Genomic DNA, 24,479 nt, shown 5'->3' on the forward strand with positions numbered 1-24,479 from the left:
TATCTTGTATGGTATTGCCTTTCATCTCAATTTACTTGAAACAGGAGATTCCTAAATCATTTTTTTGAAGCCCAGCATTGACAGCAGGCGTTGTAATCTAACCTACTATTTATTATAGCCTAATTTTCTCAATTAACAAAATATATTTATTTCTGTGTAGTTGAGAATTGATATTGTGGTAATTATTCATATTGAATGAAAAAGACTAAGAAATTGTCAAAAAACCACAAAAAACAGAAATTTTAAACTTAACCTCACTTTGGACTATTTATGTGCCAAAATCAAGGAATTTAAGAAGTTTTGGGCAATTGCCTGTTTCTCTTTCCAAATATCGTGTTTGTGACTGTTCTAATAAATAAATAAATAAATTTATTGATACTTACAAAGACCGGTTTCGGTTATTACACCATTGTCAATCTCTGATATCTTATCTGACTCTTATCAGAGTTTATCAGAGATTGACAATGGTGTAATAACCGAAACAGGTTTTTCTAAGTATCAATAAATCTGTCTGTTTTTGACAATTTCTTAGTCTTTTTCATTCAAAATTTATTTATGATGATATATATCTTCCAAGTTACCATATATTTATTATATGTATGATATCTATTCCTTCTCTTAAAGAATATGCATAATGTAAGAGGTAAGGGAGAAGAGCAGTTTAGGGCTGTTATCTCCCAATCATTACTACATAATTTGTAATTATTGTATTGATAAATGAAATGAATGAATTAATATAATGAAATTAATATAAACTACTATTAATCAGGTGAGGTGAAACTCCTGTCGGGACGGATATTTATCATTTTCAGAGGAGAATTATCATTATTTTGGATTACATTGAATTTTTGAAAAAAATAATCATCCAACAAATAATATTCTGTTGAATATAAAATGAACTAATTTCTGCTTTATTAATATAATTAGCGACCCCGGAAAGTGTGGAGTACAAAAATTATGGTGGAAGAGATTAGTGGTAAAATAGAAAATAGTTTAGTTGTTTACATAATAAGCTCTATTTTTCTTTTTCGTTTATCATAGTTGATCTTACTCACTGCCGGCGCACAAGTTGTTCTTTGCCGGTAGTGCCATATTGCAATTGAGAATATATCTATTCCATAAATTTGTATGCAATTATTAGGTACTTTTATGGCAATAAATTTATTTGAATTCGAAAGAGGAATCACTCACCGGACAGACACATGCAATAATAGTGACGGTGATGCACACTGCACACGTGAGACCTGCGGTGATGAGAATTATTCTAGTTCCGTACTGGAGGGTAGCGTAAGATGCTATGAATGACATTCCCACTGTCTGCAACATGAGGAAACTAATATAGAAATGATCACCTTTCAAGCGCCTTTTGTGGAAAAGGTAGAAAATTATATTTGAAAAAACGCAGTTTTATTTTATAAGCAGCCTGAAATCAATGTAGATGTGACAAAAATAAAACTTTGTTTTTTCAATTATGAAGAAACTCCACGATATCAATTAATATTCAACAAATTTAACGACTTTTAAGCGCCTTTTGTGGAAAAAGTAGAAAATATTTGAAGAAATTAACCCAGTTTTATTTTATAAGTGACCTAAAATTAATGTGGATGTGACAAAAATAAAACTGTTTTTTTTCAATTATGGAAAAATTCCACAATATCAATTCCCTATTCAACAAATTTAACGATTTTTAAGTGCCGTTTGTAGAAAAAGTAGAAAATATTTGATTACTCTGTTGTATATCCATACTTTTTCACTATTAAAATTAAACTTGAATTTTAAAAAACACTTTTGAAGTGAAAATGCACTTAGTTTTGTAGTGACGATCGTTTCGACCTGTTGTTGGTCATCATCAGACTGTGGGAATTTACTCACATGACAAGGTTATGTGTGGTAAGGGATGAAGGTGGTGGAATAGGTTGCGGTGAGGGTTGGTGGATACTTAGTGAGGCGGTTCAATAGTTCAAAATTACCGCCTCACTGAGTACCGTATCCACCAACCCCCACCACAACCTATTCCTGTTTAAAATATTTGAAGAAACGCAGTTTTATTTTATAAGCAGCCTGAAATTGAGGTAGATGTTGATGTTGCTTTCCATGACGAAACACTATATAATAACTTTGTTGTGGTTCAGATACTGTGTTACGGTACTTGTAAATATTTGCAAAACACTTACTTTTCTTGGAGTGTTGAAGAATGCATTCCACTCCTGAGGAGGAGCTGAGGAACTGAGGCTGATGAAGCTCCTCCTCAGGATTGAAATGCTTTCCTCAATACTCCAAGAAAAGTGAGTGTTTTGCAAATATTTACAAGTAACACAGTGTCTGAACCACAACAAAGTTAATGTTGATGTGACAAAAATAAAACAGTGTTTTTTCAATCATGTGGAAATTCCACAATATCATATCTCATTCAACAAATTTTATCAAAAAACTATTTATATTTGATGGCTTCAAGAAAGGCTAGACGATGAAGGTTCATATAGTGAGGTCCACGTTATAATGACAGTGTTTGATCAACTTTGTTTTGCTATCCTTGTCTATCATTCGACAAAGCCGGTGATACAATCCTTTTCTAGGTCCATAACGATGAAAATTATGCTTTTGACACTGTAGAAATATAATTAATTAATGCAGAGAATCAGCATCGCTATTCATCTATCTTTATCCACTGCCGTTATAAGGTGGACCACACTATAGGAGCGTTTACCTCAGTAAATTAATGATAAGGTAAATTTCATACCATCCATAGAACTTTACCAGAAGGGAGTAGGCCTATCCCATGGACAAACTAATTAAGAAACTTAAATTCATAGATAGTGAGGGCATAAGTCGCTAGAAAAACAGTAAGAGGATTTTCATTCAATATATATTAATTATTATTATTATTAAACGAGAATCCAAATTAAATGCTGTAATTCACCCCGAAGACTTCTGCTACTGCAAATATTGACAGATGGAAATTTCCATCTAGCTGTTGACCCTTTTGTCAATATTTGCAGTAGCAGAATTCTTCGGGGTGAATTACAGCATTTAAATTTGATTTTCGTTTAATAATAATGATTAATTCATTAGCATTTGAATAATTGCAATATGTCAGTAATTTCCACCAATATATTATATTAATTAGGCAGATGATAATGAGAGATGAATGGACCCCTTAGGTGGTCCTAAAATCCTCAAGTGAGTACGGTACTGTCAACTGTAGCCTTTTCCACTTCAGATACTGTTAATCATTATTATTATTGAACGAGAATCCAAATTGAATACTGTAATTAACCACGAAGACTTCTGCTACTGCAAATATTGACAACACGGTAAACAGCTAGATGGAAATTCGATGAGCGCTACTATTTAAAAATTATTTGTCAGCCCGGGAAGCTGACTGTTTAGCTGTTTATCCTGATGTAAATATTTGCAGTACGGTACGGTAGCAGAAGTCTTCGGGGTGAATCACAGCATTTAATTTGGATGTTCGTTTATTAATAATTAATTCATTAGCATTTGAATAATTGCAATATCTCAGTAATTTCTACAAATATATGTATTAATTAAACAGATGATAATGAGAGATGAATGGACCCCTTAAGTGGGTTCCGAACCACTGTAAAAGCAATTTTACAACTCATGAATCATATTCAGAGAAGTTGGCTCAAGCGGTCACCCTTGAAGATTGTTACTAGATGAAAATTATTGCTCAAACTAAAGATTTTTCTCAATCATTTTGATGATTGATCATCAGTAACCTTGAAAACTTTGATACAAATCTGATTGTATTACAGTAATGGTTTACCAGCAAAACAAGGAATATAAAGTTCATAGGGAAAGATCTTCGTACGCTTTCATAGCACACTAGAGCCAAATAGGAGAACAGGAATACACCCCTGAAAGAAGAAAAATAAATTTAATTCATAAAAATTTCTATTCTAATCATATTAATTCGTGATTTTAAAATTAGAGCAGTGGGAGAATTGAAATATTATACACATATTGTAAGGTGGGAAACGAACTATGATAACAAAAGAGAACAGAATAACTAGAACTTTAATTAATTGGTATCTTTCGGTTTTACATGATAAATATTAATTTTTCTCTATTCCAAAAAGGTAAAATATAAATATATATACAAACACAACATTAAAATGAAATTAATGTGGAAACTACTCGTTTGCTGCTAATGATGATTCAATCTTTGTGGTTATGAAAATTAAGAACAATGATCTTATCCAGTAATCACCTACCTTTAAGATGGATCCCCCTTGGCATTCACTGGTTAATCGCGACTTACAGTCAGTATTTAAAAAAACAAAAATTAACTGAACCAATGAATAGGTTCAGAACCCCCGTCTCCCTTAATAATACAATTATTTTTAAACTACCCGATCTGTGACAGAATAACTGTATTATAAAACGAAACGAAGTCTAGCCTTTTTCACTGGATCAACCGGACTTTACTCACAGTCCTCACGAACGAGCTCTGCCCCAAAAGCTAAATTTTGGGTATTAATATAAACTCAGTCAATGCCAAACATGAAAGCCACCTCAAGTACATATTTCTATCTGTCGGACAAGCGGCACGTTTGTTATTAGAAACAGAGAGAAGCTAACGTTAATATTGACAACAAATAAAATAAACAATCTTTCTGTCGATGACAATGATTGTTCAAAGACAAAAAACTGTTCATTAAACTTTTAATTTAAAACTCTAAAATCCTGATCAATAAGAGATAAATATATGATTCATATATATGTCCCATATGACCAGGTGACAATATTGATACCAAGATGGAAATTTAAAAGTATTTATGGTACAATAGTACAACACTGAACATTGCTTCATAGACAATACTCACTCAGTACTGTATTGAACTTATTTTCAACTGAAAAAGAATACATTCCACAAAATCCCAATTTTCAAAGAATAGATCCACTAGTAGTCTACTGTTAGATGCTACACATAATTCCCCCCATGTTTCACATTCAAATTCAAATTTATTTCCACACAATAGGTACAAACATTTAACTATAAAACACAAATGCAATTCACCACAATCAAGTCAAAAATATCATTCCTTACTAAAAAATAATAAATTGAACAATAATAGCATTAATACTTTCATTCCTAACTAGTACGGTAAGAGTTTTAATGCACAATCAAACTGAATGGATTGAGGATTATCATTACATTATTATTCAACACTTCAAATAGATAGCATAAGCTTGGTGGAAATCTACTGGCATAAGTGAGAACTTGTCCGCCAGTAGGAGTAGCGCCCCAATACTAAGAGAGGAAAAAAATTATGAAGAATAAAATATTTTTATATCATTTTGAACATAAAAATATTGAGGAATATATAGGTGAAGCTGTTACTACAGAGGAGATGAGGAGCAAGTAAATAATTTATTATTTTATTTGTAGACATTAAATTATAGCATTTGCAAATTATTTATATTTTTGGAAATGTGTAATTAGAAAAAAGTAGTAATTCAAGATCAAGAATTAAGCTACCTATGCGAGGTCCACGTTATAATGCAGTGTTTGATTGCAATGGTATTGCTATCATTGTCTATCATTCAACAAAGTGGATAGCGTTTATCTCTCTCGCTTTGCTCTGTTGCCCAGATCGGCTTTTAAAAATGTGCAATTAATAATTATTAACGAAATATTTCATCTTATTATGAAATTATTTAAAAATATAATTAGTTGCTTAATAAAATATGAATGATTATTCTAAACGAGAATGAACAATTAATATTAAAACTGTATCAGCTACCGGCAAGAAGGCATTGACAAGATAGTGAGGATCGGCAACGTTGTTCTCCTATCTTTCTCCACTGCCATTATAACGTGGACCTCTAGCAATAAGAAAAAAATCAAATTGTTAAAATGTTTCATAATTTGAAAATAGGATCTACTCACATGCCAACCCACATGACCCAAAGGTTGTCAAGTGCCCATTCCTGTACCTCATCGCTGCAAAAAATTTTTTAATATAGTTGATGTTCATTCATACAGAGTTTTTGTCCACTAAAATTTGATTGACTGTAATTAATAGACTAATCTGTTTCAAACTTCAACATACAGAAAAATTATCAAATCAGATGAGCTTAACAACTAACTGAGAAGCCTATAAATAAGTTTCAAGCATACAATTGAAACTTATTCTTGGATACAGTTTTGAATTGGCTTAAAATATGATCTTGCTATGGAAAGTGGACATTCATTGTTGGAAAAACCAATAAATAAATAACTTTGGAATAAAGTCTCATTGGTGATAATTTTCAAAATTGATCTTTCCTCCGTTGCGCTTGTATCTAAATCACCAAATCCTTTAGGAACATAGTTAACACAATCGAATTAAAACTTATTCTTGGATACAGTTTTGAATTGGCTTAAAATATGATCTTGCTATGGAAAGTTGTATTTCGTTGTTGGAAAAATCAATAAATAACAATAATTTTGGAAAGTCTCAGTAATTTTTCGAAATTGATTTTTGCTCCGTTTCGCTTGTATCTAAATTACCAAATCCTATAGGAACATAAGATAATCGAACTGAGAGCAATATAACATAATAAGAAATAGAAAGACTTTATTTTTAAACTGTTACTCGGCTTGTCGCCTATGCTGGTAACATGGTTACAATAGAATTTATAATTTTACAATAATTTTAAATGTTACACGACATGATTTCATTACATTCTCGTATTAGCATCATCCCATTATAATGTGTGACATTGTATAATAATACTACATGATCATATAATAATATAGCGAAATAAAAAGGATGAATATAATATCCAATTATATTAAGCGAGCAATTTCTGTATATATGTATATATATACATATATATGGTTATGTGGTTTATGGGTTATATTTATGTTCAACGGATCTCGAAAACGGCTCTAACGATTTTTACGAAATTTGGAACATAGAAGGTTTATGATATAACAATTCGATTGCACTAGGTCTCATCCTTGGGAAAACTCGCTGAACAACATTAAAAGGGCTATTCATTCTTGGCTGAAACATCTGTAGATAGTAAAAAAGAGAGTAAGCGAGTGAGGATGAGAAAAATCAAAATATCGCATCCCCGAAATTCATGAAGTATAGCCAGCTGTGAAATATAAACACGATCATTCTAGAGAATAATTGTGTTCTGTTTACTGTTAGAGAATTCCGTTGTACAGTCTTATTAAATCACAAAGAAACTGGCACTTCACATCTATCAAATCATATACTCCACACCTGACCACTTGAAAGTACTCACTTTTGCACACAATTTAAAAAAATATTGAAAGCAGCGTTAATTGATGAATGTTTGTACAACGTACGTGATTATTTTAGAATAGATTGGAATTATTGTTTTATGTGATTCATGCTATTTTATTGTATTGCACTGATACTGATTGTAGTGCTTTTGTGTTTGTTTTGACTTACTTGGTGTTAAAAAATTGACGAAGTCCATGTATTCATGTGAATATTTTATGACCAATAAAATTCTATTCTTTTTAAATAAATAAAAGTACCGTAACCAACGAAGCTCGGTGCCCCGATATTATAAAATAATACAATCAACAAAAATATGATGTCATTAGGTATTTTGATATAAATATATCAGCAGGAGTCAATCAACGCTATAATCCCCCAGCAAAACGAGCAAAAATTATTAAATCACTTTTTGCTTTTAGAAAAAATGACTAGCAGTCAGATATTTTACAATAAATGAATTAATCACTCACATATTTTACAATAAAAGCATTAATCGCTCACTGTGACAACAAGTTGTCACAGTGAGTGATTAATTCATTTATTGTAAAATATCTGACTGCTAGTCGTTTTTTCTAAAAGCAAAAAGTGATTTAATAATAAGCAGTTCGTGATGGAAAACAACATTGAACAAAAATTATTGTTACTGAACAAAAATTGTTTCAAATCTCCAATAAAATAAATAGGAACAATATTAGAACATACCCTTCCTAAAATAAACAAAATCATGGAATTCTTGCTTTGTAATAATTTAGTTCTGATGGGCAACCATTCTTACCTAAATGTAAACAGGGCAATCATTGCAGTCGTGAATAGCAGTTGCAGAGATAGTACAGAATAGACATTTCTGACAAAATCCCTCCTCACGTCTTCATCGGAGAAAGCCTCATACGTTTCTTCATCATAGAATCCATCTTGTCGAGCCATACGATAGGGGCCGATATTTTGATTCTGCATAAAAAGTTATTCATGCTTTTAATTTCTTAAAACGGAAATTTATGAAAATTGATAGTGAGACTGATGAACTACAGTTACTGTATAAAGAGTTAGAATGTATAAACAGTTACTGTTACTTCACTATGTACTATCTCATACGAAAGATAGCATAAGAAGATATCCCACGGTACTGGGCGTTTATGTTCTAAATTTCTCTGTTAACTCTAGTCCTTTTAATGAATATGACGCTTGTAGTCTCTCATACTGTGCCGTTCTTACACTCTCACAAGAGCAAAACAGTAATAAATAGATAGTAATATAATAGACAGAAATCGGCTTGTGATAACAAAAAACGGCTTGAAATTTGGAACATAAAATACCTAAAAACATGGTATATTTTCTTATTCTATCTTTACTCTATGGTACCTTACTGTGCATTTCCTCATTTCCCCAGTTCCTCAAACTACTTTAGCCGAAAAAGTTGCTCAACTACAAAGTAGCCACACTAATTTAAAAAACCAATTAGAAGTAACTCTAAAAACGTCTGAGGAAGAAAGGTTAGGGATGGTAGAAGAAATTAACTCTTTGGAACTGATTATAAAATTACAAGATGAAGACCATAAAAAAGAAATACTAAATCTAAAAAATCAATGTAGTCTATGTCGGAGGAAATAAAGAAACTAAAATCTAAATTTGATAATACTAATTGTATATATAAACCTCCGTCCAAATGCAAAAAAATAGAATCTAACCTAAATGATGGGAAATGCTCTGAAAATGGTCGAAATAAAACGTACAGTGAGGTTTTGAAGACAGCAACCCAAAATATAGCTGAGGGGAATAAAGATAGGAAAGGGAGAGTTCTGCTACTGCGTCCAGTCTGGACGTGATTGCAGTGATCTCCTTGATAAAAGATTGAAAAATAAATTTGATGTCCAATGTTTTTTCAAGCCAAGTGCATCAAATAATGCAGTTGTAGAGTCAGCTAGGGAACAAACTAAAGACTTTGATGAAAATGTTTTTTTTTTTTTTTTTTTTTTTTTTAAGATTACGTCCTAAAGACTCCAGTCATGGAGTATAAGACAAGTCATGTTATTACATAATAATTCTAACACTAAGTAGTTCAACCTAGTTTAGGTTTGAAAGGAATTCTTGTACACTATAAAAGCTTTATCAACTAATATTTTTTCATTTGTTTTTTTGAAAATCTTCAAATCATCATTACTTTTCAAGATATGAGGTAGCTTGTTATAAAATTTCCTACCAATATAATCTGGTTTTTGTTCATAACCTACTATTGTGACCCATTATATGATATCTGCTCTGTTTCGCGTATTATACTCATGAACATCTGAATTCTGGATCACACCACTCTTTTTCACATGCATTACAACTTCATATACATACAAAGATGGCACAGTTAATAGACCAAGCTTTTCAAATAAAGGCCTACAGAGTCTAACCTTTCACTTTCTCTATACATCTGAGTGCCTTCTTTTGAATCTTAAACACCCTGTCCATATTTTGTTGAGATGAATTACCCCATACTAGATTACGTCCTAAAGACTCCAAATACTAAAATACTAAATAGCTAAAATAGCAAATATACTAAACATCATACAATATGAGATAGTATAAGTCCATGGTAAGCAGTTAACAGTAGTTTTTTTATTCAGCCTAGCAAGCTGCCGCAGGACAAATACCCCAGATGATATCTTTTTACATATCCTCTCAATGTAAGGATGCCATGTTAATTTCCTGTCCAATAAAATTCCCAAGAATGCACTTTCTCTTCTTGGTCTAATTCATTTCCCTCTACAACACATTTATTTCTTATCCTCTACTGAATTATATTTACTTTTGAATTGTAGGAATTGACATTTCTTACTATTTATTGTTAATTGCCTTTGCTTCAAGAATTGGACAATTGACTGTACTCCAGTAAAAGCATTTATTTCTCTAGACTATCAATAAATAATTGTTAAAGATAAGCGATGTGTCATCAGCAAACAACAGAGCTCTGTGATCTTTTAACTCTTTTGGTAATTGGTTCACATACAAAACAGCCAGTAAGGGACCCAGAATTGAGCCTTGAGGTACTCCAGCCTGGACCTCCAGTTTTTGAGATTTAATTTTTACTATTTCATTCCCATCCACCTTGTAAGCTCAACACACTGGTTTCTACCTATGAGATATGATTCAAACCATTTTAGTTCTATACCATTCACACCTACAGTTTTTAGTATTTAATTTAGTATTTTAGTATTTAGTTTTAGTATCTAATTGTACTGGGTGGCTCAAATAATATAAATGAACCTAACTTGAATCATCTTCCTCAAGTAACAGAAAAAATCAAGGAAATTGTGCCACTCAGCAAAAAAAACAACCTAATAAAAGTACTATTCCTAATAGGTTTGATAGGCCAGAATTAAATGAAGCAATCATTCGACAAACAATCAATCCATAATACAATCAACAGCCTAAAAAATAAGAATTCTAAACAACTGGGGATTTGTTTTCTAAATGAAAGGCTGAAAAGACATAACTTCACTAAACATGGGTTGCATCTAATCGATCTGGCAAAGTAATCTTTTGTAATAGATTGGCAGAGCTGATTGAAAGCCGTTTGCAATCCTCTGGTTTAAAACAGTCAAAAAAACAAATAACGATTTTTTAGTAAATTGGCTCAAAACAGGGAAGGGAAATAGCTACAAATGCTAGAGATAGAGTAGCACAAGATGGTAAGGTTTTTAGTATTTATCATCAAAATATTCAGTATCTTCGCAACAAAATTGACAGATTAGAAGTATTTCTTAAACAGGAGGATCCTGACATTGTTATTTTCACAGAGCATGGCTTAAAAATAAAGGAAATAAATCAAGTTAGGATTCCAGGCTATTCACTGAGATCAAATTTTGTAGAATAGCTCATAGAAGTGGTGTGTATGTATATTCACTAGCAATGCTTAACTACCCAAACTTATGAACTGGATTTTGTTAAGAGATTTTCTGTTGAGATGGATTTAGAGGTGACGGGACTAAGGTTAAAAATTGATGATCGATTTGAGGTAGCAGTGTTAGGTATCTATAGGTCACCAATGGAGACTGGCAAAAATTTTGTGAGCTGCTCCATACACTTTTGGAAATTACAACCGCTCGTTTCACAAATGTTATAGTAGTAGGAGATTTCAATACCGATTTTGCCAGGCAGGATAAAATGACAGAGGATATTAGAGATATTATTAATATGAATAATTTAGAAATTAAGGTCCACGAATATACAAGATTAACTCGAACTTCACAGACAATTATTGATAATATCCTCACAAATATAGAAGGTTGTAATGTCAGGTTAGGTAGCTCAGATCTATCAGATCATAACTATCAAATTTTAGATGTTAAGTTGCAGGCCAGAATCCAAGCAGAAAAAAAAACTTTTGTGAAAGAATTCAGCAATATGAGCTAGGAAATATAAATTGTTTGAAGCAGAACTGCTTCAAGAAATTGGAGTACCGTAACCGGGGTGAATTCGGACTACTGTGGCGAAGTCGGACAGAGCTACCCGCGTCTACTGATTTTGAATTTGGAGGCATTAGACACTCGATATAACCTCAAAAAGTGGTGACTCGAGAAGGCAGTAAGCTGTTGAATGTTGTTTACATGTTTTAAGAACCAACACACGTGATATTTCGAGTGAATAAATAGAAATTTGAAGTGCCAAAAATATTGATTTACATTTATATTGATCAAAACCTCCACAAATCATCGATATCAAGTAAGTTGAAGCTTGCACTTATTTTTCTTCGATAATACATATTCTCAACTACATAACCAAACTTTCACATTCTATGTTTTCGACTTTTTAGTATTTTTTTATAATAAATACTGAAAAGTCACACTTTTCAGGGGCGAATTCGGACATGCCAAGAATGGTTGTAAAATGGTGTTTAAAGTTTAAATGTCAAAACAAACGTAATTTTTCATTATTCTATGCATTGCGGTACAGATACGGTATCGTGACAAACTTTTTTTTTGGGGGGGGGGGGCAAAATGTTTTATGAGTGAAGGGGTGTACAACATGCCAATATTGTGTAGTTTTTCATTATTTTATGTTTAGCTAATGCATTATTGTGTACCTACATTTTTATTACCTATTCTATGCATGTCGGTACAGAGGTGTACTGTGATCAACTTTTATTGTTGGGAGGGGGGGAGTAGAATAACTTTTTCTTGAAAGGGGTACAACATGCCAATATTGTGAACTTTTTCATTATTTTATGTTTAGATAAAATGAGTTACAGTGTAATGTTTCATTATTATTAGCTTAGTGGTACGGAGGCGTACCGTGACCTACTTTTTTAAAATGGGGGGGGGGCAAAAATATTTTTGTGGAGTACAACATGTCAATATTGTGTAGTTCAGGCATTGACAAAATTCTTTTTTTTTAAGGGTTTTCAACATGACAAGGAATATAAGCCAGTCCTTGGGCCAACTGGCCACAAGAAATATAGTGAAGAATCACTTCTAAAAGCTGTAAGAGAGGTGAAGACTGGATTACTAACGATACGTAAAGCTGCAGAGAAACATGGGGTCCCAAGGTCTACGCTATCAGATTATCTGAAAAGAAGCCGTTCAGGACAAATGCATCGTAAACCGGGGGGACAACCTGTTTTGTCAAACAATGATGAACAATGTTTGATGGATGGACTCCTTGTATGTGCAGAGTGGGGTTACCCACTACACGCTGCAGACGTGAAAGATGTTGTGCAGTCTTTTCTGAACCGGGAGGGTAGGGTAGTGAAGCGTTTCAAAGACAATAGGCCTGGAGAGGATTGGACTTGGAATTTTTTAAAAAGACACCCCCAACTGACCAATAGGTTCGCGGAGAACATCAAGAGGTGCAGAGCAGCAGTTGATGCTGAGGCAGTAAAAAGCTATTTTGAACACTTAGACAAAACTCTTGAGCCTGAAGGAAGTGCTGCAATTCCACCTGAAAATTGGGTGAACTTCGATGAAACAAATTTTTCCGATGACCCCGGATCCAAAAAAGTAATTGTGCGTCGAGGCTGCCGCCGTCCAGAAAGAATAATGGACCACTCTAAAAGCTCCACTAGTGTTATGATGGCAGTAAATGGGAGGGGTGATCTACTGCCACCATTCACTGTGTACAAATCTCAATTTTTGTACCCCACCTGGATAGAGGGTGGTCTCCCAGGAATGAGATATGGATGTAGCAAGAGTGGGTGGTTTGACATGCGCCTGTTCGAGGAATGGTTCATCACGGTGGCCCTCGTCTATTTTCGTGACAAAGTGGGGAGAAAGTTGTTGATTGGTGACACCTAGCCAGTCACTTCTCAGCTGTGGTTATAAGACTGTGTAAGCTGAATGGCATTGATTTTGTTTTCTTTCCGCCAAATTCTACCCACTTATTCCAGCCGTTGGATGTTGCAGTTTTCAGAAGCATGAAAGCTGCCTGGCGTAGCACATTAGGAGAGTGGAAGAAGAGGAACAGAGGTGCTGTGCAAAAATCTGTGTTCCCCAGACTTTTGCGTGAAGCTATAGAATCCATGGGGGACAAACTTCGAGCGAACATCATTGCTGGATTTAGGGCTACTGGTCTAATCCCATTAGACAAAGAGGAGGTGCTCAAGAAGCTACCTAAGCAAGCAGATGATACTTCACCAAATTGGTGCGATGCTCTAAGAGAAAAGTTGGAGGAGACACGAAAAGGTGACACTCCTAAAAGTCGTGGGAACGCGTGACTGTCCATCCAGGGCAGAGCATCACAACAACATGTTTGAATAATGACACCGACAATAACGTCCTGCAAACTGTTATGGCTGAAGAGGAAGGAATCTTTGCATCTGAGTCTGAAGAAAGTGATGCTGGCACCTCCCATGAAGAGCTGGTCGACATCCCTGATGAGCACAAGGCTGAAGGTGACTTCGTCCTTGTTAAATTCGTGACACAAGAAGATAACCGGACAAAGTTTATGTTGGAAGAATCGAAAACATCCTTGATACAGAGAACACCGAATATGAAATTCGATTTTTAAGAAAGAAGGATGGAAAAAAGGAGATTACTTTCAGTTTTCCTGATATCCCAGACATTGAAACTGTGTCACTGGGATCAATCATAACAAAACTGAAACCCAAAAACTGCGTAGAGAAAAGTTCATGTTCCCTGGACTAGAAGACTTTGTAAATATTAAGAATGTATACTAATATTATCTGATTGTGTTCAATTCATTCCTTCATATTATCTGATTGTATTTTTGATTTTTTGCATTATTGATTTTGCATTATAGTAAATTTCAATAGTGAATTTTATGGATAAATGCTTCTAATTATTTTTAAAGGGTTTTCTGTTTTTTTTTTAACGAAAATATGTGTCCGAAATAGCCCCTAGTGTCATCAGAATTCGGAAATAAATGCAAAACAACCTGTGTCCGACTTCCCCCAACCCATGGGGAATCCGGACACAATTTGGGATTTAAAAAAAAAAACGGGTTGGTGTACAAATATGAAAATGGGATAGAAAGCACCGGGAAGAACAGTAGATTTTATATTCCAAGTATGAAAATGATCATTTTAATATAAACCACTTAAATATTAAAAAACCTGAAAAAGTGTCCGACTTCACCCCGGTTTACGGTAGTGTTTATAACAGTTGTAACCTAATTACAAATATAAGCAATTCATTGATACTCTAAGATTCACATTAGTGTATGCTGTCCAATAAAAAAAGTCAAAGTAAAAAGTAAATTAAACAAAGTATGATGGATACTGAAGATATTCTTACTCAAGAAATATTGTTAGGGAAGCTTATGAGGAATTTAAATTAGTGGGGATGTCCGAGTGAAGTCAAATACAAATGTCTAAAGAAAAACTATGCAAAAGAAGTGAGGAAAGCTAAGTGTAAGAAACAGCTGAAATATTAACAACTAGTACCAATTTTAACTCTGCTGTTTGGGAGGTAATTAATAGAAATAGGAGAGCAGCTCAAAAAGATACAGTTACTAATGTCCCTAGGATAATCGATGAACATGGAAATTATATGGATGATAGTACAGACATTTGTAACTTTTTCAATAAGTATTATCAACAGGTTGCATATAATCTCCAAAAGTCACTGAACACTAATACTTATAATACAACTACATTAAATGCTGAGCCAATTGAAAAGGTATTTAAATTTCATCCATTATCAAGAGATGAGTTGTCAAGAATAATAAAAAATTTGAATAACAAAAAAACAGTAGGATTGGATGGGGTCTCAAGCAAAATTTAAAAGAATGTGAAAATGAATTACTGGACCCTTTATTGCATCTCCTTAATACTTCACTAGAGCAGGTATTTTCCTGATGATCTGAAACAAGGAAAAATTTTGCCAATTTTCAAGAGCGTGATTCTGAAAGAGTTGAAAATTATAGACCCATTAGTATCCTAAATGTAATAAGTAAAATTTTGAAAGAGTAGTTTTAAATAGGCTATTGATGCACCTGGAAGAAATTAATTTCATATGTGATGAACAGCATAGGTTCCAGAAAGGGAAATCTACTAAGACTGCAATAGTATCCCTTGTTGAAAGACTAATAGATATATAGATTCAGGTGAGAAGGCAGCCGCAATATTTCTTGATTTATCCAAAGCTTTTGATTGTGTGAACCATAGAATATTATTGGAAATACTAAAAACTGTAGGTGTAGAACTAAAATGGTTTGAATCATATCTCATAGGTAGAAACCAGTGTGTTGAGCTTACCAAGGTGGATGGGAATGAAATAGTAAAAATTAAATCTCAAAAACTGGAGGTCCAGGCTGGAGTACCTCAAGGCTCAATTCTGGGTCCCTTACTGTTTCTGTTGTATGTGAACCAATTACCAAAAGAGTTAAAAGATCACAGAGCTCTGTTGTTTGCTGATGACACATCGCTTATCTTTAACAATTATTTATAGATAGTCTAGAAATAAATGCTTTTACTGGAGTACAGTCAATTGTCCAATTCTTGAAGCAAAGGCAATTAACAATAAATAGTAAGAAATGTCAGTTCCTACAATTCAAAAGTTATAATTCAGTAGAGGATAGAGAAATAAATGTGTTTGTAGAGGGAAATGAATTAGACCAAGAAGAGAAAGTAGCATTCTTGGGAATTTTATTGGACAGGAAATTAACATGGCATCCTTACATTGAGAGGATATGTAAAAAGATATCATCTGGGGTATTTGTCCTGCGGCAGCTTGCTAGGCTGAATGATAAAAAACTACTGTTAACTGCTTACCATGGACTTATACTATCTCATATTAGGTATGCTATTTTAGTATATTTGCTATTTTAGCTATTTAGTATTTTAGTATTTGGAGTCTTTAGGACGTAATCTAGTATGGGGTAATTCATCTCAACAAAATATGGACAGGGTGTTTAAGATTCAAAAGAAGGCACTCAGATGTATAGAGAAAGTGAATAGGTTAGACTCTTGTAGGCCTTTATTTAAAAAGCTTGGTCTATTATAACTGTGCCATCTTTGTATGTATATGAAGTTGTAATGCATGTGAAAACGAGTGGTGTGATCCAGAATTCAGATGTTCATGAGTATAATACGCGAAACAGAGCAGATTATCAATAATGGGCCACAATAGTAGGTTTTTGAACAAAAACCAGATATATTGGTAGGAAATTTTATAACAAGCTACCTCAAATCTTGAAAAGTAATGATGATTTGAAGATTTTCAAAAACAAATTAAAAAATATTTAGTTGATAGAGCTTTTTATAGTGTACAAGAATTCCTTTCAAACCTAAACTAGGTTGAACTACTTAGTGTTAGAATTATTATGTAATAACATGACTTGTCTTATACTCCATGACTGGAGTCTTTAGGACGTAATCCTAAAAAAAAAAAAAAATTTCATAAGTCATTATTTGTGAAACTGTTTTGTCATCATGAATAGCCCATATTTGATTGTAAACAAGCATTTTATAATGTTTACTATTCATGTACCATAAATTTTGATAACGTCGTCGCTTTTTGAGGTGTTATCTTATAAGTTGTTCTGAGATCGGATTGTTAATTGTCACTGATACATAAGGGCCAAACCACACGAGCAGTTTTTTTTAGATGAGTCGGCAGGGCAGAAATCTCAGATTGACTGATAGGGTTGGCGTTCGGGAATCAGCTGATAATCAGCCAATGAAGAGCTTCCTGCCTACAGACTGGTCTGAAAAAGCATAAAAAAGCTTCATGTGACTTGATGGCCCTAACATTATTGATTTGAATAACAATAATAATATAAATTGCGTTGCGGCGAAACCTTACCATTTAATTTATAGGTAATAGGTATATACTTTTATAATATTATGCAATATATTTTCAATTATTTATAGAATTATTCATCTAAAACAAATAAATGATATGCTGACTTACTGGCTGATAGCCTTGTTGGGGGTAACCACCCTGAGGATAGGGACCGTAACCTCCTTGTGGATATCCTTGTCCATATCCTCCCCCCGGGATAGCCTCCTCCTTGTGGATATCCTCCTCCGCCATAACCTCCTCCTTGTGGATATCCTCCTGGTGGTGGATATCCCCCACCTTGTGGATAACCTCCACCTTGTGGATAACCTCCTCCTTGTGGATAGCCTCCAGGATATCCTTGTTGAGGTTCAGATGCTTTCAGTATATTATCTGATGGTGTATTAACATCAGGCTTCTTTTCAAATAATTGAGTCTCTTTCCCTGCATTGTCAGTTTTCAACTCTTTTACAGGTGATTGAGAGTAAGGAGGGAGAAGCTGATTTTTTTCTCCTTTCAAATCTTTAGAGGGATTGTTCAGAGGATCTCCCAGGGACCCTCCTACACTCCGCTCATTGTCACCCTTTCCTTTTGGAGATATCTGAAAATTTAAAAATATGATAACAAATTCACACTTGTAAAGTCTGATAGCTAATGAATAAGATTGTAATTCCCTCATATTTAAACTTTTGATGTACTGTATTGGGATAAATAAATACCGTATTTATCATCAATCTATGTATGAAGTTCATTAAAGACCTCACACTAAAGTAGCTTGTATATCCGATTAGCATAATCTTGGGACAGAAATTGATTTTAAAATATGATTTGCACTCACGTTTGAAGGTTTATCTCCACATGCATTCTGTCCAGCGGATTCATCAAGCATATTGATTGAAACATGATCATCTTCAACATCTATTGCTATGGAACAATTGTTTGTATCACAGTTAGCCATCTGTTAAATATAATTTTAAATTATAAAAGCTTATTATTTTTTTCCGTACTTCATTCAATTATGAAAATTACTGATCAAATCACTTGGACCTATGTACTATTAATTTTAAATAATAGCTAGTCCAAGTTATTAATCAATTATTTTAAAATAAATATTATGAATTTCTTTACTGGCAGATTCTTGTAACTATAAACCAGTAATAACCAGTACCAGTAAACCATAATTCATTTTTAATACACTACACATTCATTATGCTTTTTTCTTGTATTTCTTTTTGAAAAGATCGCGCCAACTAATTTTTAATCTTGCTTCAGAGGATCGAACTTCGTACATCGACTTATATGGAACAGAAATCGATAGATCGATATATCGAAAATCAAAAATTAAAACATCTTCAACCTGAAAGGTTATGTTTGCAATATTTGGATTAATAATTTTCTGATTTAGATTTAATATTATTTTTGTCTTCAATTTATAATGCTTGTTACCGCATAACATTTTAATCAGTTGTAAGTACCAAATATTATATCATTCATTGTTATGAGTTCAGATTTTGTTTTAGTTTCAAAGAAAAAGAAATCTCGTAGGAAAGATAGCACTACTAGTTTATTAAGGTAACGTATAAATCTTTTTGTTTGCAATAATTTGACTTTTGCCATATAATTAAGTTTTAATTGCTTTCTATAGTTCTTAGAAAGAATAGTTCTTTCTATAGTTTTAATTGCTTTCTACCGCATTATTCCTAACCCCTGAGATAGAGGACGGAAGATTCAGGTCTTCTCTGATTTCCTATAGGACATTTTTACACCTTTCAAATTCAAACAGCAGCTTTTCATAAATTTTTTAGCTTGGCCTTTATTTCTAGCTTGGCGGTTCGGATGAAACTTTTCTATTACATGTTAAACCATCATAAAATAGGCATAAAGATAGCGGATCACCTATCAACGCTTTTAAAAACTTATCCATAATGAAAAATGGAATACGCCAACAGTACGTTTGCTTTTAAGGTTTAACTTGTTTTGAAGACATTTATCCTTAATATTACCTATAAATTAAAAATGTAAATAAAAATATTTATTAAGAACAGGCTTACCTTTTGATCTTCATTAGATATTAGATTTAACTATATTTATTGTTAATTCTCATTTTTTTATAGGTTTCATATATTTATTTTCATTTACAGAAATTAAAAACATTTCAGCTGATTGTATATACTAACTTACCGGTACTTTGATGATGCCACACGTGATTCAATGTTTATATTTTTGCCGCACAATCAATAAATTTCCAAAACCATAACATAAAATTTTGTATTTTTAAAAATGCAACACACATTAAATTATTCGAATAAAATTTAAACCTTCAATACTTTTTTCTTCAGTGATTAAATAAAGCACCAAAGCATCTTTATTCATTCAATTGGTATTGGAAATAAGTACATATTACAAAATATAATAAACGATCAGGAGCCTCAAAGGTAAATTTCGTATGTTATAGTTTTAGAAGTACGTAGAGACCATGCATAGCAAGACCTGACATTGAGGCCCTTAGTGAACGGAGAGAGTAGAAACAGCAACTGACTTGCAGCCAGCCAGTAATTTTTATCAAGTTACTTCTCGTCAAATTCCTTTTACAAATAATCGATCTAAAAGGAAATCAATTTTAACTTACTTGATACTTGAGGTCGTTGCCAAGGAGGCAGTGTCTGAATGTTTTGATTACAGTAAAAGAACCTGCATAGTTTGTGCTGTGGATGTGCTTCACTCCCAAAATGTGTTTTTTCATACAAATCCTGCAGTGATTTGTAGAGATTGTAGAGATCTGAGAGATTGGGGTGGCCTCACCAAGAGTTTATTTTCCACCAAGGTATAGAACCAAGAGTTTCAGTTTTTATTAAATTTTCCTATGAAGGCTGTTAAAAAATTGTATTGCCTGTAATAAAAGCTATTATACTTCCCTGTCAGTCGACTTCGGAGCATTTACAGTCTAGTAGCATGTCTTGAATTGTGGCCGTGTATATCACACCTTCTTTAAAAGCTTCTAATTCCTCTTGATATACGTTGTCAGCAAGCTCAATACATATTAACTGTACACTGGGAGTGTCCTGGAATCACTAAATAGTGGGCTGCAGTGATCCCTGAAGCTGGAAAATGACATGATTCTCAAAGCCTTCTTCTGCAGTAGCAGCAGGTCCAAATTAGTTTAGTGTAGGTCCAAGGACCTTACAAGATTTGATAACCAATATCAGGGAAGAAATTGCTAATATAACGCCTGCAAAGCTGGCAGGAGTCATGACAAACGCCAAAAATCGGTTTACTCAGTGTATGGAGAATGGGGTACGTCATCTACCTTATTTGATACTCAAAACTAATTGAAACAAAACGTTATATATTTGTCTACATTACAATAAATTAATACAAACTTTAAGATCCATACAAAGATTTTTATTTAAGCTACTTAAAAAAAGGAAGTTTTGCTGCCGCATCCTGTATGACCAATATTCTAGTGGATAGTGGCAAAATATTGCATGCACATCCACAAATCAAACTAGTAACTCACACATCAAACAAAACCGTTTGAGATGCTTTTTCACTTGTAAACTATAACCATTTTCCACTTCAAGTTTGAAATAACAAAAATATTTCAAAGAGTTGAAAACCTAATAGTTCATGTAAAAACACTCTATATTATGCTAATGATAAACCCAAACATGCCAGATTTCATTAATTTGTTAAATTTTCAAAATGAGCGCTTCTGACAAACGGTATTTGAAATAGCATTTCAAGTCTTGGTCTATTGTTCCATGCAATAGACCAAGACTTGAAATGCTATTTCAAATACCGTTTGTCAGAAGCGCTCACCATTTCAATTCCTACCTAGATAGAACAATAGACTAAACCCATTCCTTGACCCCTTCTATGACCGCTACAATACATTCAAAAAATCTTGTGAAAAATTATGCTGCTCAATTGATGAATAAAATATCATTTTTGAGCTCTACTAACTCTCTTTTTTCAATAAATTGTTTCTTCTTTCTATATGTATCTTTCATCCTCTACCCATTACTAACTTTCCGGAATCTAACCCAAATATTGTACTCTTCTAATCTTATTAGTTATACTGAATCGTAAATATTTAATGAAGTGCGATATTATTCTATTTTGTTTTCTTTTTTATAAGTTAATTGTAATGTTATACTATCATATATATGTCATTAAGGCTTGTACTGGAGTTTGTCTGTGAGCCTTTCTATATTTTTTTTTGGAATAGATGAATAAATAAATTTTGATTTAATATCCAAAAAAATGTGTGACAATACTTATCAGCGTTTGATGGTAGCACGTTTTAAAATTTCTACCATGTAATAGCTAATAAATAACGTAACATTGTCTAACAATATATTATCTATTTTTTTTAAATTTGAAACATTCTTTTATTTTTATGAGAATAAAACTGGTTGAAGTTCTAACCATCTTGCATTAGTTTGCCAGTTTAATTGTATTTCTTAATAAAAATAAGAACTTAGATACAATGAATTGAATTTTATTTTTACTTTGTGCTGTGATTCGAATTCTGAGACCCCGGTTGCACGAAAGTCTGTTAAATTTTAATCATGATTGAATGCCACGAGAACAAGTTACAGGTGGCTTTATTGAAAAGAGGTCTTCTCTGATTGGTTCTCGTGGCATCCAATCACGGCTAAAACTTGATAGACTTTTGTGCAACCGAGTCTTGCAGTACTTATGCAGTTCTTATAGGATTGGTTTCTGTTCGCAGGAGAATCTCTTCGATCTGCGAAGAAGTCGGCAGTTCGAGCTACTGTGACAATCTAGTTCAAGTTCTCCACAAAATTCTCTCTCAACAAAAACTTGACTCCTTCCAGGACATCTTGTGCTACGGCCTGGGAAGTGTTGAAAACTTCGCCAACTCAAAATACCAGTTCGGACTTCTAGTCAGCTTGAAAGAACACTTCAACACCAAAGTCCAAATCTACGATCCTAACTTCAGAGCAGACGATTTGACGTTGTTTGAACATTACGATTTCGACGTGATTGAGGTGAACGAGTTTGGTAAGAGGTCTATTGATAGTGCAACCCTAGTTTACCTTCCACATTGTCCGCACGAGTTATTGAACAATTTTCTGTGGAAAAATTGGGACATCACTAGTTTGAGGAAGTGTGTGATATTTGGTAACAGTATAGAACATTTCATTGATAACACGCCGGTAAAAACGAAAGAAACATTCAAGTATATCTGTAGGGTGCAGTGTTTGGTTAAGGAAGTTTCTCTTGAAAATCAATTCAAATTCTCAGACGTTTTCAACGACTTATCGGTGCATTGCATCAGTGAGGAAAACGCCACCGATCAACTAACGTGTGACTTTTTCGATTTTGACGAAGAGCCAAACTACGATACCCTACCAGTAGAGTACAGGAAAACTCTGAGCTAACACGATGAGTGCTCTAACTAAGAAAAGCGTTCTTTTGGGCTTGAGAGGTTTGATTTCAGAGTTGAGAAAGTGCAGTCCAACAGGTAATATGAAGGAGTCGCTTGTTATGACGTACATCTTCGAGCAATACCGTAACTTTAAGGTGACGGATGAACAGCTGTGTAAGGCTCAACAGGAGATGAACTTCTTGGCACAGTCTTATCATTGTTATTTGAGGAGTCTGAGAGAGTATGAAGAGCTGCACAGTCAATATTTGAGCAAGGGTGAACGCACAGTCAAGCAAACGGCCGACTTGGTTGGCTTCAAACTTCCACATGATGCTAAGTAAATGTTGGAAATGTGCATTTCAGTAGTCGATATTGTACCTGATCTGTACAGTCTTTAATTATTCTCATTGGTTAAATCTTATGTTCTGTTGATTGGGATATAGTTACGCTTTACAAATTTTTTCTATTAAGAAATAGTGTCATAAAGTATAAAGCTTGTTAAACTTGTATCGATTCAAATTTACTGCGGTTGAAACTTGAGTTATCTTTCAATTAAAATGAAAAAGTTTGTAATATTTGTTTTGTTCTTGAATTTTGTTTTTTCCTCTAAATGTCCGGCAGGTAGTTTTTTGCTCCCCTTCATGTTGACCTGCCATCGTTACCTAGATTGTAACGATATCAAAAGCATTCGAATTGTCAAAGAGTTGAATTCCGGGTTTGTAAAAACCGTATACTTAGCCAAATGGAAGCATTACAATGTAGTTCTTATGAAACCCAATCGGTTCGGTTTTGACGACGACTTTAAAACCGGATTATCAATGTTGAAACTGATGAACCCGAACGACAAAGTCACTCAGCTCATAGGTTACTGCGAGGAGCGAAATATCATACTAACAGAGTACCATATGAATGGAGATGCTAGGAACGTGTTGGCTCTAATGGAGAAAAACAGTTCTGTTGATACAATCGAGAACCGGTTGAAGTTGTGTATCAACTACGCCGAGTTGTTACAGATGTTGCACAGTGGTCCATACGGCACTAGAGTGGCCTGTGACTCGAATACTTTAGAAAAGTTGCTCAGTCAGTTTCTAGTCACATCCGACCTGAAATTGATAGTGAATGATGTGGATGCCCTGCCACAAGTTCAACTGAACTCCTCAATTGTGTGCGGATCTCGGCGGCTGGCTGGAGATTTTGTTGCTCCTGAACAAAAATCAACGTCTGTGATTGGCTACAATGAGAAAACGGACATCTGGAAAGCTGCCTCTGTGTGCCAGTATTTCATTGAAGGCCATAAGGACTCGAAGATTGTTTTGTACAGCATCTACGAGATGCATAAACAGTGCAAGAACAGGGATCCCAACCTGCGTCCCTCGGCTGACGAACTGGTCGATGGCTACAAGCGTGTCTTGTACGATCTCATTGCGTCAAGATCTGAATTGTAAACTCAAATGGTTGTTGAGATATAACTGCTCTGAAGGTAAAGATCTAAATTGTGAATAGTGCAGTACAGTCGCTTTCTGTAGTTTCATCCTTTTTTCTGAATAACCCTATGTAAATAAAAAGGTGTTGCAAAAGTATCTAAATTTCAATGTT

General features: G+C 33.7%; 3 protein-coding genes across 6 annotated transcripts; 2 read left to right on the forward strand and 1 right to left on the reverse strand.

The window, feature by feature from the left end:
- Positions 1–1,051: 1,051 nt before the first annotated feature.
- LOC120351104 (protein lifeguard 1-like) lies at positions 1,052–19,596 on the reverse strand. Its single transcript, XM_039427104.1, has 8 exons — positions 19,540–19,596; positions 18,327–18,446; positions 17,621–18,089; positions 8,044–8,216; positions 5,918–5,971; positions 3,791–3,881; positions 1,192–1,317; positions 1,052–1,111 (listed from the first exon to the last, which is right to left on the reverse strand). The coding sequence occupies exons 3-8, from the start codon at positions 17,741–17,743 to the stop codon at positions 1,052–1,054; spliced, it is 627 nt and encodes a 208-aa protein (XP_039283038.1). The 5' UTR covers positions 17,744–18,089; positions 18,327–18,446; positions 19,540–19,596.
- On the forward strand, positions 18,821–24,479 carry LOC111056330 (protein O-mannose kinase). Of its 4 annotated transcripts, none has more exons than XM_022343688.2 (2): positions 18,821–18,955; positions 22,224–24,479. In XM_022343688.2, the coding sequence occupies exon 2, from the start codon at positions 23,441–23,443 to the stop codon at positions 24,326–24,328; it is 888 nt and encodes a 295-aa protein (XP_022199380.2). In that variant the 5' UTR covers positions 18,821–18,955; positions 22,224–23,440; the 3' UTR covers positions 24,329–24,479. The 4 variants fall into 4 exon arrangements, with proteins under 4 accessions (XP_022199380.2, XP_039282389.1, XP_022199379.2 ...); XM_039426455.1 differs by having other exon boundaries at positions 18,826–19,060; positions 22,224–24,463; XM_022343687.2 differs by having other exon boundaries at positions 18,828–19,060.
- On the forward strand, positions 22,862–23,456 carry LOC120348697 (protein FMC1 homolog). The gene has a single exon (XM_039426456.1). It carries the CDS (start codon positions 22,901–22,903, stop codon positions 23,222–23,224), a length of 324 nt encoding a protein of 107 aa, XP_039282390.1. The 5' UTR covers positions 22,862–22,900; the 3' UTR covers positions 23,225–23,456.

Source organism: Nilaparvata lugens, chromosome 4 (assembly GCF_014356525.2).
Source record: "Nilaparvata lugens isolate BPH chromosome 4, ASM1435652v1, whole genome shotgun sequence".
Taxonomy (NCBI): domain Eukaryota; kingdom Metazoa; phylum Arthropoda; class Insecta; order Hemiptera; family Delphacidae; genus Nilaparvata; species Nilaparvata lugens.

What these genes read in the sequence shown, in the direction of transcription:
- LOC111056330 (XM_022343688.2), top strand. Translation starts at nt 23,441, where the DNA reads ATGAAAAAGTTTGTAATATTTGTTTTGTTCTTGAATTTTGTTTTTTCC.
- LOC120348697 (XM_039426456.1), top strand. Translation starts at nt 22,901, where the DNA reads ATGAGTGCTCTAACTAAGAAAAGCGTTCTTTTGGGCTTGAGAGGTTTG.
- LOC120351104 (XM_039427104.1), bottom strand. Translation starts at nt 17,743, where the DNA reads ATGGCGGAGGAGGATATCCACAAGGAGGAGGCTATCCCGGGGGGAGGA. An exon ending in CCCAACAAGGCTATCAGCCA is followed by an intron (nt 8,217 to 17,620) that starts GTAAGTCAGCAT and finishes CTTTTTATGCAG; the next exon opens with AATCAAAATATCGGCCCCTA. An exon ending in ATTGCCCTGTTTACATTTAG is followed by an intron (nt 5,972 to 8,043) that starts GTAAGAATGGTT and finishes AATTTTTTGCAG; the next exon opens with CGATGAGGTACAGGAATGGG.